The 12,048-nt window shown below is 34.6% G+C and overlaps 1 protein-coding gene across 1 annotated transcript; it reads left to right on the plus strand.

Annotated features, from left to right (window-relative positions):
- The first annotated feature begins 221 nt into the window (after positions 1–221).
- Positions 222–2,608, plus strand: LOC108907122 (membrane-bound alkaline phosphatase-like). The gene is made up of 7 exons (XM_018710653.2): positions 222–318; positions 429–563; positions 881–1,014; positions 1,091–1,325; positions 1,441–1,764; positions 1,818–2,258; positions 2,309–2,608. The coding sequence occupies exons 1-7, from the start codon at positions 228–230 to the stop codon at positions 2,524–2,526; spliced, it is 1,578 nt and encodes a 525-aa protein (XP_018566169.1). The 5' UTR covers positions 222–227; the 3' UTR covers positions 2,527–2,608.
- Positions 2,609–12,048: the final 9,440 nt, after the last annotated feature.

The following is a 12,048-nucleotide window of genomic DNA, read 5'->3' on the forward strand; positions in this document are numbered from 1 at the left end:
CATGAGAAAGTGTTTTTTTTTTTTCAATGTCACCTCAAACAAGGCTGAAATGAAGCACAATCGGATTTTCAAAATTTCGATTTTTTAAAAATATTTCGAAAACTAATCATGTTAGCTTTGATTTTCTAGAGACGACAACTAGTATTCTTAACCACCCTGTAACTGTGCACGCTGAACAAAGCCACCCGCTGCAATTTAAATAGTTTCGTAGATTAGAATAGTTGTCAATGGTCTATAACACGAAGATGAAGCTTCACGTTTTCTTTATTGTGATGTGTTATGGTACTCTTTCCGGCATCAAAGCGTATGTTATTTTAGGTAAGAATGAGTATAAACGACCTACATGAAGTTAAATTGCATTACTGTAAATGACTGATAATAATCAATAATTAGGCATTATTCGATGAAAATATTTTTTGACCCTTTAGATGACAGACAGATGCATCCACCACCCCCCAAAAGGATCAAGTATAGAATGACGGATGTTGAGAGCACAGGCAGTTATTGGCATGAAAAGGCGCAGGCAGTCTTAAAACAGAAACTTAAAATTAGACACAATGAAAGTGAGTATAACAACAAAAACTGAAAAGTCTATCTTAAAAACAAGAAACTTTTGTTTTTTGTTATATACCTAATATCAATATTTAATAAAGACCTTAATCCCTTTTAGCCTATTTTACTTACTGCCAATGACAGAAGAAAGAAACAGCTATTGTTTTAATTTTAATCAATTAAGACAAATTTATGATGCTATTTTTTAGTCATATATCGTATATTTTTACCCCTTAAGACTAGTTGCTAAGCCAAAAGTAACAAAAATTGAATTATACCGGCTCTGAATGCAATTTTTCCAAATACTGCCTTAATTTTTTTACTTTAGATATCGCAAAGAACGTAATCATGTTCATCGGTGATGGCATGTCGATCCCAACATTAACCGCCACAAGGATGTATATGGGGGCCGAAGAAGACGAACTAATCTTTGAAAGGTTCCACCACACAGCTCTGTCCAAGGTAATACACAACGAATGAAACGAAGTAGGCGATGAGGCATGTATTTAAAGCTAAACGATTTTCTTTTGTTTTCCAGACCTACTGCGTAGACGCCCAGACGGCCGACTCGGCTTGCTCAGCCACGGCCTACTTAGGTGGTGTCAAAGCCAACATCGCCACAATCGGCGTCACGGCGGCAGTAGAGTTGAACGACTGCGACGAGATGGTAAAAGAAGAGAACCACGTACACTCCATAGCTTCCTGGTCGCAAGCTGTTGGGAAACGGACGGGAATAGTCACCACGTCCACAGTAACTGACGCATCGCCGTCAGGTAAGAAAAACTTTGTTCTGTGACTCCAAGACTGCCTCAGGGTTCGATTCTTGGCCCACTGTTTGGACAGCGATTATTGTGGGATTCTCTAAACGAAGACTTTTCAATTTTCCAGGCACCTACGCTCACATAGCCAACAGATTGTGGCAGAACGACACAGCCGTGACGGAAGCCGGATGGAACGCCACCAAATGTCGCGACATTGCCTACCAACTCATCAAAGGGAAGACGGGGAGTAAATTTAACTTTATACTCGGTGGAGGAAGCCAGATGTTTCTACCTATCGGACACGAGAATGAGGCAGGAAGTCGTGGTACCAGGTCAGATGGAAGGAATCTCATAGAAGAATGGTTGAAGGACAAAAAAAACCAAAAGGCAAGGTACGTGTGGAATAGAGATCAACTATTGGACGTACCAGAAGACGCGGAATATGTCTTAGGTAAGTGATACCTGTATTTTAACAACCTCCAAAACATTCCTATCGTTTCTTAGGCCTCTTCAGTGAAGGATACATGCCATACAACTTAGATCGAAACACCTCTTCCACCCCTTCCCTCGCCGAGATGACGGAAGCAGCGATCAAAGTCGTCAGCAGAGGTAATGGTGCAGAGAAAGGTTTCTTTCTCTTCATAGAGGGCGGCCGAATCGACCACGGTCACCACGCCGCCTTAGCACATAAAGCTTTGGACGAAACAGTCGAACTGTCCAAAGCAATTGAAAAGGCCTTGGAGATGACGAACGAAGACGACACCCTTATCGTCGTGACAGCAGATCACGCCCATACGCTGTCTATGTCGGGGTATCCGGAGAGGAACAATGAGATATTTGAAATAGCAGGGAAAGACACAAACGGTTATGGATATCTAACATTGAACTACGCCAACGGTCCTGGGTACAAACCAAAGGGTCACCGCGTTGATAGTGACGATACTAGTAAGTGTTGAAGTAAGTAATAGTACAATAAAATAATTGTAAAATTTCAGACGACAAAGACTACCAATTCCCTGGCATCTACAATCTGACATCTGAGACTCACGGAGCTGACGACGTCGGCATCTTCGCCAACGGTCCGTGGGCCCACTTATACTCTGGCGTCATCGAGGAGAATACTATCCCACACATTATGGCCTACGCTTCTTGTGTAGGACCTGGCCTCACAGCATGCTCAAAGGGAAATAATGTGAAATCTAATGAAATCTAGAAAATTCTTTGATGTAAAATATGGAATAAGTTTATTATTACAGTTCATATTATAAATTTTAAAATACACAGTATTAATCATGTTCGTCAATTGTGTTCACGTTATTTACATCCTTGAGGCCATTATTTGCTAACAAAAATAAGAAACCAACAAATGTTGCGTAAGGCATTACATTCTCAATACCATTTTCAACCAATTTTAGATTTATCTAAGTCTTGAAATAAATTAATGATTGATACTGGTCAAATTGATAGTCTAAATGATTCTGTCTTCGAGATAATTAATTAAGAAAATTAAACATAAATGTAACCGACCCTGTGCTTCTTGTGCATGTGCGTTTGTGTTACAGTATTAGTCAGCAGGCGTATAATACTAACAGCACCGTCGCAAAAGTTTCTCTAGCAGGAACACGACGATTGAGATATCTGGCATGATAAAGTCGTACAGCACTAGAACAGTTCTTGTAACATTCAAAAAATAATAATTTGTTATTTTATTCCAATTCCAAAACTATTTAATATCTAGGACGCGGGTAAATAGTGACTAAAATCAATTAACACTTTAAACTAATACTTCAAAATTGCAATGTACGAGTATTATCAAATGGCATTTACCTATTCGATTTTTTATTTACTTAAGCAACTCGAACCTTGATATTCGTGGAGGTATAAATCTGTAATGCATAACGTTGTCTGCAGAGGGCGCCTCGTACTCTACACTCTAAAATCATTATTATATTATTTTTCCCATCATTAAAAAACCTCTCTCTTGTGAATTTGAAACATTTCTGACTAAAATTATAGAAATTAATAAGGAAAAACAATGTTTTATTTTTCATTTTGAAACCATGTATCTTTTTTATTATTATACGACTTGGGATATAGGTATGTTAGGTTAAATCGACTTATTTTCACCCAAGGAATCTTCATTTAAATACACCCTGTATACATCTGGATGAAGCAATAGTTTTCATTCAAGTAGTGCCCTTAATAGCATTATGATGAGCCATTAGGCATTATTATAAATTAGAAATTTAAGCGTGCGACGCACCCTGCTGTAATAGATCATTTGCTAAATTATAGTGTCAATTAATGTAAGGCAATTTTAATTTGGAACATCTCGATCCTAGCACACTTAAGTAGGTAAAAAATTTTGCGAGACCAAATAAAAATCGACAAAAGTAGTTACAATTTGTAAAGAAACTAGAAATTTATTAGATAGATAAAAAACTATTAAGCACATTTTTAACTATCAACCATAGAAGTTTTAGCCGGTAATGAAGTTGTCATAAAAATGTGTAACATCTATTTCTCCATCGAAAGCAAACAGGGAATCAATGAGGAAAACAAAAGAGATGTTTAAGCATGATTGTATTTTTCAGTGAAATATTTTTATTTTCAAAACAATAAACCATGTATTACGCTGGTTATAAAATAATAAATTAAATCTACGAGTCAATAAAAATAAACCCGTTTCGATACAATATATTTTTTTAAAACCTACTTCCACAATTATTTAACTGCTCTGCAAACATAGCGAGTATAAGCTGGATGCGGTAAATGACAGCAGAGAAAAAACGGTTTTTTGATGCTTTTTTACTCATGTTTCGAAACAAAAATCGAACGTGAAGCGAATTTATGATTTTTGGTACCTTTAAAAAATATGTACATAATTTAAAAAATAAATCTTCAATTGGATTTGTGAATTGCATCACTTACTAATTGAAATATAACAGACTATTTAGTGATTAACATGTCATGTTATGCTTAGGAGCCCGCTGAACAACAGACATTTAAAATAAATCCATTGCACACTAATCAACAAATGCAACAACAATTATAGAAAGAAATCGAACGCTTCGACATATTTACGAGTTACAAAAGTTCCTTAAAAAAACTTGGATTATGCTGTCGATCACCTAAACAAAACCTGAGAGATTTTAAATTCTGAGAAAAAATGTACCAAAATAAAAAACGTTTTTATTTTGAACGACTGCAGCTGTTTGCCGGATGATACACGAACATTGATAAGTTGAGTTCGACCAGTCTATTTTTAAATAGTCCCTAACAATACTGACTGATTTCAATGAACAATTATTTTAAACCTAATGGATTATTATTCTGCATATTTGTACCTTAGTTTGCAAAGGACTGAATGAAATATTTTGTCCGACCTTGAAACAGAACGTAATTTTTATTGACATAAAGTAAAATTCACTTAAGTCAGTTCATTTTTATCCTGCAAATTGTCCAAAAATGCTGACCTAATCGTACAATAAAAAAGATGAGATAAACTCGCATTTTCTACCTGGGAACAATCTTACATCTACGATTTTTTTTAATTACATATTATCACTCTTTAGCAGTTATTCTTCATATTAGTCATACAAAAGACATAAAATGTTTGGTTTCTAAAATACAGAGTTAAAGTTTTTCGTTTTCTTTTTAATACTCAATTATGAAATGTTATTTTTTTCTCAAATTTTGAATGATAAGACGATAGGGAAAGTTTTAGTGTAAACTAAAATCAGAGCGTGCGTGTAAGCCATAGTATCCCCTTTTTTAATAATATGCACGCTTCAACTGACATTTTTAATCTTGTGAGTATTTTCTGTAATCGTCGTTCATCACCTAATAAAAGATCTCTGTTACGATTTTTTTAATTTGGAGCTTAGTTCTAAAGGATATTGCTATTTTATTAAAAATAATACAATCAATTGCTAAATTAATAAAACAAAAAATTTTTTCTTGAAAAAAACACAAAATTAAAAATATGCATTGACGTGCATGTATTTTTTTTTGCATACGTTAATATAAATATTTTTCCTGTTAAAAAGCTCTCTTTTTTCTAATAAACTTTTATTAGAGCAATTTTTCTGTTTTATTTCCCTATTAAAAGTTATTAGCAATATCATCCTAAAGAGTCTCAAAAGAAACACCAGCTAAAAATCGCATTAACGGTGGAAGGATCAAGTAGTCGTTGGAAAATAATTGAATGTTCGTCGTTTAAAGTGCATAAATGTCACAAAATACTTGTCGTTACTCAATACGATCGTCAAACGAATAACTTTGGCGCTTACAATATATTTTCTCATTCAGAAAAAGTTAATTTGGATATGTTTCTGGAAAAAATTTAACTGATGACGTCATCAGTCGGTTCTGTCAAATCCCAAAGATAATACTTTCTATTTTTATTTAAATTTCTTGTATCCTCTCACTAGGCCCATACTATCGAGTTTAAGACACTCTGTATTGTAAAAATATGATTTCCATCAAAATTAATAATAATTTTAGTTTTGTACCATTCAGAACAAAAAACAAGAAATGTGTTACCTCATTACTTCTGATTTGTTATAGATACTTATTTCAAAAAGTAAAAATGTTGTATACCTTCTTTTTTCTAAATTTAAAAAGAGAAACGAAGAAAACTTTTACTAAAAAAGAGCAAACGCGCAACCGAGCAGAACAAAACAGTTTCAGAGTAACTTCTGAAAAAGAGAGCGATATGTCTCTCGAAACGTCAAAAGTTGTAAATAGAACCAGAACAAAACAAAACTTAAAAAAATATGTTTGATTATTAGCTCTCATACTTTTTACTGTATTATAAAGGCTTTGTTTTTTTTTCAAATTTTAGCTCAACTTTCCAATCAGAACTACAAAGCCGTTAACAGTCTCTCAATGCAGAGCCAACCCCGGCCAAAGCAGAGAAACATGTCCAAGGGGACAAAAATGACCTTCCGAGAGAAGTAGAAGACGAGAAACGGAGGCGTCCCGTTTGCTTCTTTGTTGGTGAGCAAGAGACGAGAGTCAAAGCATTGCAGGCAATATACAAATAGCTCAGTAAAAACGCCGGTTCTCCCCACATTAGAGGTAATTCCCAAGAGAATGATGGAATTAGACGATGTGGCGCCCAACGTGTGGCCCGAATGTCCGAAACGCCAAATAACATGTACTGTACACAGAGTTACATCTTTTTGAGTAATTTCAAATGCAACATCCAAAAACCGCTAACAGCTACAGCTACTTATACCGTTACATTCCTTTCAACAGCGCGTCGTTCGATACCAGATCCTTCCGGGACGTTTTCCCGTGCGTAACCGATTAGGAAAACTTTGTGGATCCGCTGGCTTGGCACGAGCAGGCGGAGGAATCCTTTAGTGAGGAATTATCAAACGAACGTCATCGCTAATTTCAAATTCTGAAATATAGTCGTCGTCGAGAGAGTGTAAATCCGTTATTATCCGTCGCACCATAAAAGACACAAAACCATCTCGTGGTCTATCACGAGATCAGTTTGCTCGGTTAATAATTAATTGTTAATAGCCTGGTGACAGGGCCGTACGCAACACAATTTTTGGCCCGCCGATCACAGTTTATGTATAAGAAAAAAACTGAGGTATGAAAACGGATTCGTCTAACATCTAAAAATATTGTAATATAGCGGGAAAGGGATAATTTCAAATTTTGTTAAAAAGAAATAACATGTAATTGCTGCTGGTCATCAAAACGATCCCTAAGAAGCGAACTGTTACCATACCTGTTAAAAATATGTCTTTCTAGAAACATTGAGTAAAATTTCAACAAAAAAAGGTCTCGGTCCGTTCCTGGTCAATTGTAATAGTTCAGACGTGTCCGATAGCTAAGCCGTACCGTATAGAGGTTTTAATCGCATATCATCTAATAAATTTGAAATTTCACAACATTCCCCAGATGAATATCAAAATTCCCTGTATAATTTTGTTTAGAATTAAAATAGAAATTAAGGAAATTGCTTTATTATTTTATACTATGTGATTTCTCTTCAACTGTCGTTTCTTTGCAACAGATAAAGAACAATACATAAATTCACGTCTTGCGCTTATAACTTTTTTCCTTTAATTTCCACGAAAACACAGTACTGTAGTTTTTTGTCTGTCTTCAAATGACCTACAAAACTAGCCCTGGAACACCTTCCGCAATCGCACTGATTTTTTTTCATGATGGATTTCATAATAATACGTTGGAATCTATCATTTTTTTTTATTTTGAGCCTTAGTTGCAAAATGAAATATACGACGCACGAGCGTGTATAGTTATATATTATTACATATTCGGAAAGCTTATAAAAAGAGCTTTAAGTTAAAAAAAATCGTCAAGATTCGTTGAAAAACAACGAAGTTACAGACTGTCAAATATATTATTTTCAAGCGAATTTCGCTTATTTAACGGCAGGACTATGAATATTATTGTCATTTTCTTCGGACTCGCTGTCGTTCGCTTCCTCCACCCTTCCGCCGCGCCACGGCTCGCCGAAAATCAAGCGACTTGTAACAATATTTCTTATGCACTTAACATACTTCCACAAATAAAATATTTTTATCTGGGAAAGTACTCGGGTTGCCAGTTATGACAGTATTTTTTTTTGCCGCTACCAACCTAATTTGTTTAACAAATAGGCCGTCAACTTTAACAGTCCATAACTCCGTTGTTTTTCAACAAATCTTGACGATTTCTTTTAACTTAAAGCTCTTTTCATAAGCTTTCCGAATATGTAATAATATATAATTATATCACGCTCGTGCGTCGTATATTTTATTTTGCAACTAAGGCTAAAGAATTAAAAAAAATCCAGGTTGCAAATTTGAAATTAAAACAAATGATATAGGTATTTCAATGTATTATTATGAAATCTACCATGAAAAAAGTCGGTGCGATTGTGGAAGATCCTCGGGATCGTCCAGACTAATTAGTTAATTTGTTTATAAGACCATAACTTGTAAACTATTCAACTTTCCAATTCCAGATTTCGTGTGAGTTATTAGACAGTGATAAGGAATGAGAAGATGCGATGCCAAAACGATCTGGTAATAATAACGCAATTTATAAATGTTTAATTCAAAAGCCATAAATAAACTTCTTCTGTTTATAACTTTTGATCTAATCAAAATTTTTTGACGTTCGAGGGCTAGTTTTGTAGGTATTCTAAAGACGAAAAAAAGTACTCTACTGTTTTCTCGTGGAAATGAACGGAAAAAAGTTATAAGCGAAAAACGTGAATTTATGTAAAAATTATACAATTAACCACCCTGTAAACAATCTTCCCCCCTTTTTTTTACTGTGGAAATTAGTATGTTATTGTACATAATATTTAGCATCTATCCTGATAAATTCAGCTTATCGAAACAAAAAGTCGCAAAATAGTCATTTCCCAGCATATTTTCCTTGCCTTTGTGTGTGCATGTGTGTGTAACGAGCGTTCAAATAAAAACGTGGTCAAGTTGGTTCTGAAAATTTGGATGTAGGGCGTAGCGTATAGCAAATGAACTTAAACGTCATCTGTCAAAGCGCTATATCGCCGCTATCAATTTGAATATTTTCGTTTTAAAAAGCGTTTAAAATGGTGTTTTCTCAAGAACAAAAAGTGTTTATCATAGAGTCCTACTTTAGAAATGGACGCAAGATTGATGGAATATGGAAGTATTCTATTGAGGAATGTTTCATAGAATTTCAAAATCAATTTCCCGGCGTTGTTGAGTACAAAATTTTTCAAAGTGCAGTTCAGCGTTGTGTTAATGTTTTTCGTGAAACGGGCAGTGTAACAAGAAAAGAAGGAAGCGGCCGACCTAAAAAGCGGACTGAAGAATTAAAAGAAAATGTCCAACAAATAATGGAAAATGCGCCAAGAACTTCTGTACGTGTTTTATCACAAATGGTGGGAGTATCAGTCGGTACCTGCCACACAGTGTTAAAAAAAGATTTGCGTTTGTTCTCCTATCGTTTAACTTGTCAGCAAGAACTTCATGAAGTTGATTTTCCGCGACGGGCTGTATTTTGTGAATGGTTTTTAAACAACTACGGTGAACTTCATAATATCACCTTTTTTTCTGATGAAGCCTGGTTTCATTTAAGTGGTTACGTAAACTCACAGAATATGAGAATGTGGTCTTCTGAAAAACCAGATAACTTTTTTGTCGAGGGCCCTCTACACGCTCAAAAAATTGGAGTTTGGTGTGCTCTCAATCGAAGGAGGATTTATGGACCTATTTTTTTTAATGGTACTCTTACTGCGCAAAGGTATAGAGAAGAAATTATCGCTCCTTTTGTTAACCAGCTGGAAGAAAACGAAATTACAAACTTTTACTTTCAACAAGATGGCGCAAGGGCACATACGGCAGGCGAGACGATGAATATGTTGAGGGAAGTTTTCCAAAATCGACTAATAAGTCTCAATGCTGAACATGAATTTCCACCGAGGTCATGTGATATTACGCCGTGTGATTTCTTTTTGTGGCCTTACCTTAAAAACACTATTTTTGAACTGCCTATTCCTGATTTAAACCATCTGCAGGCTCGACTTATAGACAAGATTCGTGAAATTAACAATACCCCGAGCATCTTAGAAAATGTCTTTAATTCTTTGAGGAACAGGTGTGAAAAGTGCTTGGAACAAGGAGGGGGACACTTTCAGCAGCTGCTTTAATTTATTGTTATAACAAGGAGGGGGACACTTTCCGCAGCTCCTTTAATTGTTTGTTATTGTTATCACGATTATTCTTTAAAATAAAGTTATATAGTCATTAACGTTATTGAAACTGACAGCTGCTATACAGCTCGTTGAGAAATAAGGTTTTAGTTGGTCGCTATAAGCTACTCCCTACGTCCAATGTGTCAGAGCCAACTTCGACCACGTTTTTATTTGAATGCTCGTTATAATCTATTTAATCACGTCGAAAGCTTTTGCCGCTGTCGTTTCAAAATGTTATTTTTTTCTAAATGTGTGATGTTTATATACATATATAATTTTTTTCTGCTAATATATATTAACTCTATACTAGAAGGAAAGCTACTTGATGAAACAATCCCGAGTGAAATGTAGAAACAAAAATATCCCTTAGTAGCAGTAGTCTTTGTGAGGGGTAATAATAATAGAGCGGCAAGAATACAGGATGAGTTTTAATGCTTGTTTCCGGCAATATCATCAGTTAGGGTTGCATATACCTAGATTTCTAGTATCGAAAAACAACAACACAAAGATGTTTTTAAAACAACTTTTGAATTAACTTTGAAAAACAATATATTGTGCCAAGGCAATATGTAAAAAAAATTATATACTGTACATTCAAAAGTGTAACAAATATAATATGCTCCGAAATTTTCAAATATCGATGTCTACAGACGAACTTACTTCACGGATACTGTCTTTGATGTCTTTTTAAATCTTCTTACGTAAAATATGGAGTGAAAAATCTAAAACTGATATATTATGCGAAATATTTTAACGCCTCAATATACTCCAGATTTCAAAACTCGACTCATATTAATAAACATAAAAAAAGTATTTAAGATAATCCTCACACTCTGACAAAAAAATATTGTCGATTTCAAGTGTAATACAAAAACTACAGCCTAGTCATTCTTTGTCTGTTGAGGAATTTTTAATTTTAAGTTGATAAATCTCGCTTGTGTATAAAAAACGAACGCAAGGGGATAAAAAACCGTTCCGGAATACAGAAACAACTTTAATGTTTTTTGTGTGTTTGTTCTGCCGTTGCTCATGTACTATAGTAGGTCGCTGCTAGCTACAGATTTTCTTCACTCTTGGCTGGGAATCCTTGATCTGCTTATATCTGAATCTGAAATTTTATTAGCATCCAAAAAATTAAAAAATAAGATGACATCTGGGCCAGATAAATTACCCTCATTCATTATAAAAGATTGTATATCTGTGTTCGTTGTTCCTTTAAAAATATTATTTAACTTATGTTTGAAGACAAATATATTTCCACTTGATTGGAAACAAGCAAAGGTGTGTCCAATTTTTAAGAATGGCAACAAAGTGAATATTGAAAATTATCGTCCTATATCTATCCTTTCCAACTTTTCTAAAATTTTTGAAATTATACTGTATAACCGTATATACAATGTTATTAGAGGTCAGTTAGTGGTGGAACAGCACGGTTTTATGATGAACAGGTCCACTGTTACAAATTTGATAGTATTTACTCAATTTGTATCTGATACTTTAGATAAAGGCGGTCAAGTGGACACCATTTATACAGATTTTGCAAAGGCATTTGACAGACTTGATCACCAAATCCTTTTAAAGAAACTTGTCGAATTTGGCTTCAATAGCAACGCGTTATCACTATTTAAATCATACTTAAATAATAGAGTCCAATTTGTTTCATATAATGGGTTTGTGTCACCGAATTATTTTGCAACTTCAGGAGTCCCTCAGGGCTCAAACCTAGGGCCTTTATTATTTCTAATTTTTATTAATGACATTTGTCAAGTAGTTGACTGCAATAAGCTATTATTTGCTGATGATATGAAAATCTTTACATCGATTTATTCCATAGGTGATTGCTTAAAATTACAGAAGTCTTTAACCAATTTGCAAACTTGGTGTTCAAATAATAAATTGCATCTTAATATACCCAAATGTAAAATTGTTTCTTATACCAAGAAGAGACTACCTATTATTTTTGATTATGTTATTACTGACATTGCACTTTCTCGCTATGAAACCGTTAAGGACCTTGGT

This window comes from Anoplophora glabripennis, unplaced genomic scaffold (assembly GCF_000390285.2).
Source record: "Anoplophora glabripennis isolate ALB-LARVAE unplaced genomic scaffold, Agla_2.0 scaffold282, whole genome shotgun sequence".
NCBI lineage: Eukaryota > Metazoa > Arthropoda > Insecta > Coleoptera > Cerambycidae > Anoplophora > Anoplophora glabripennis.

Bases quoted from the DNA above. Each gene is read 5' to 3' on its own strand.
- LOC108907122 (XM_018710653.2), top strand. From the start codon at position 228: ATGGTCTATAACACGAAGATGAAGCTTCACGTTTTCTTTATTGTGATG. The intron at 1,326-1,440 runs GTAAGAAAAACT...TCAATTTTCCAG, and splicing joins AACTGACGCATCGCCGTCAG to GCACCTACGCTCACATAGCC. The intron at 1,765-1,817 runs GTAAGTGATACC...ATCGTTTCTTAG, and splicing joins AGACGCGGAATATGTCTTAG to GCCTCTTCAGTGAAGGATAC.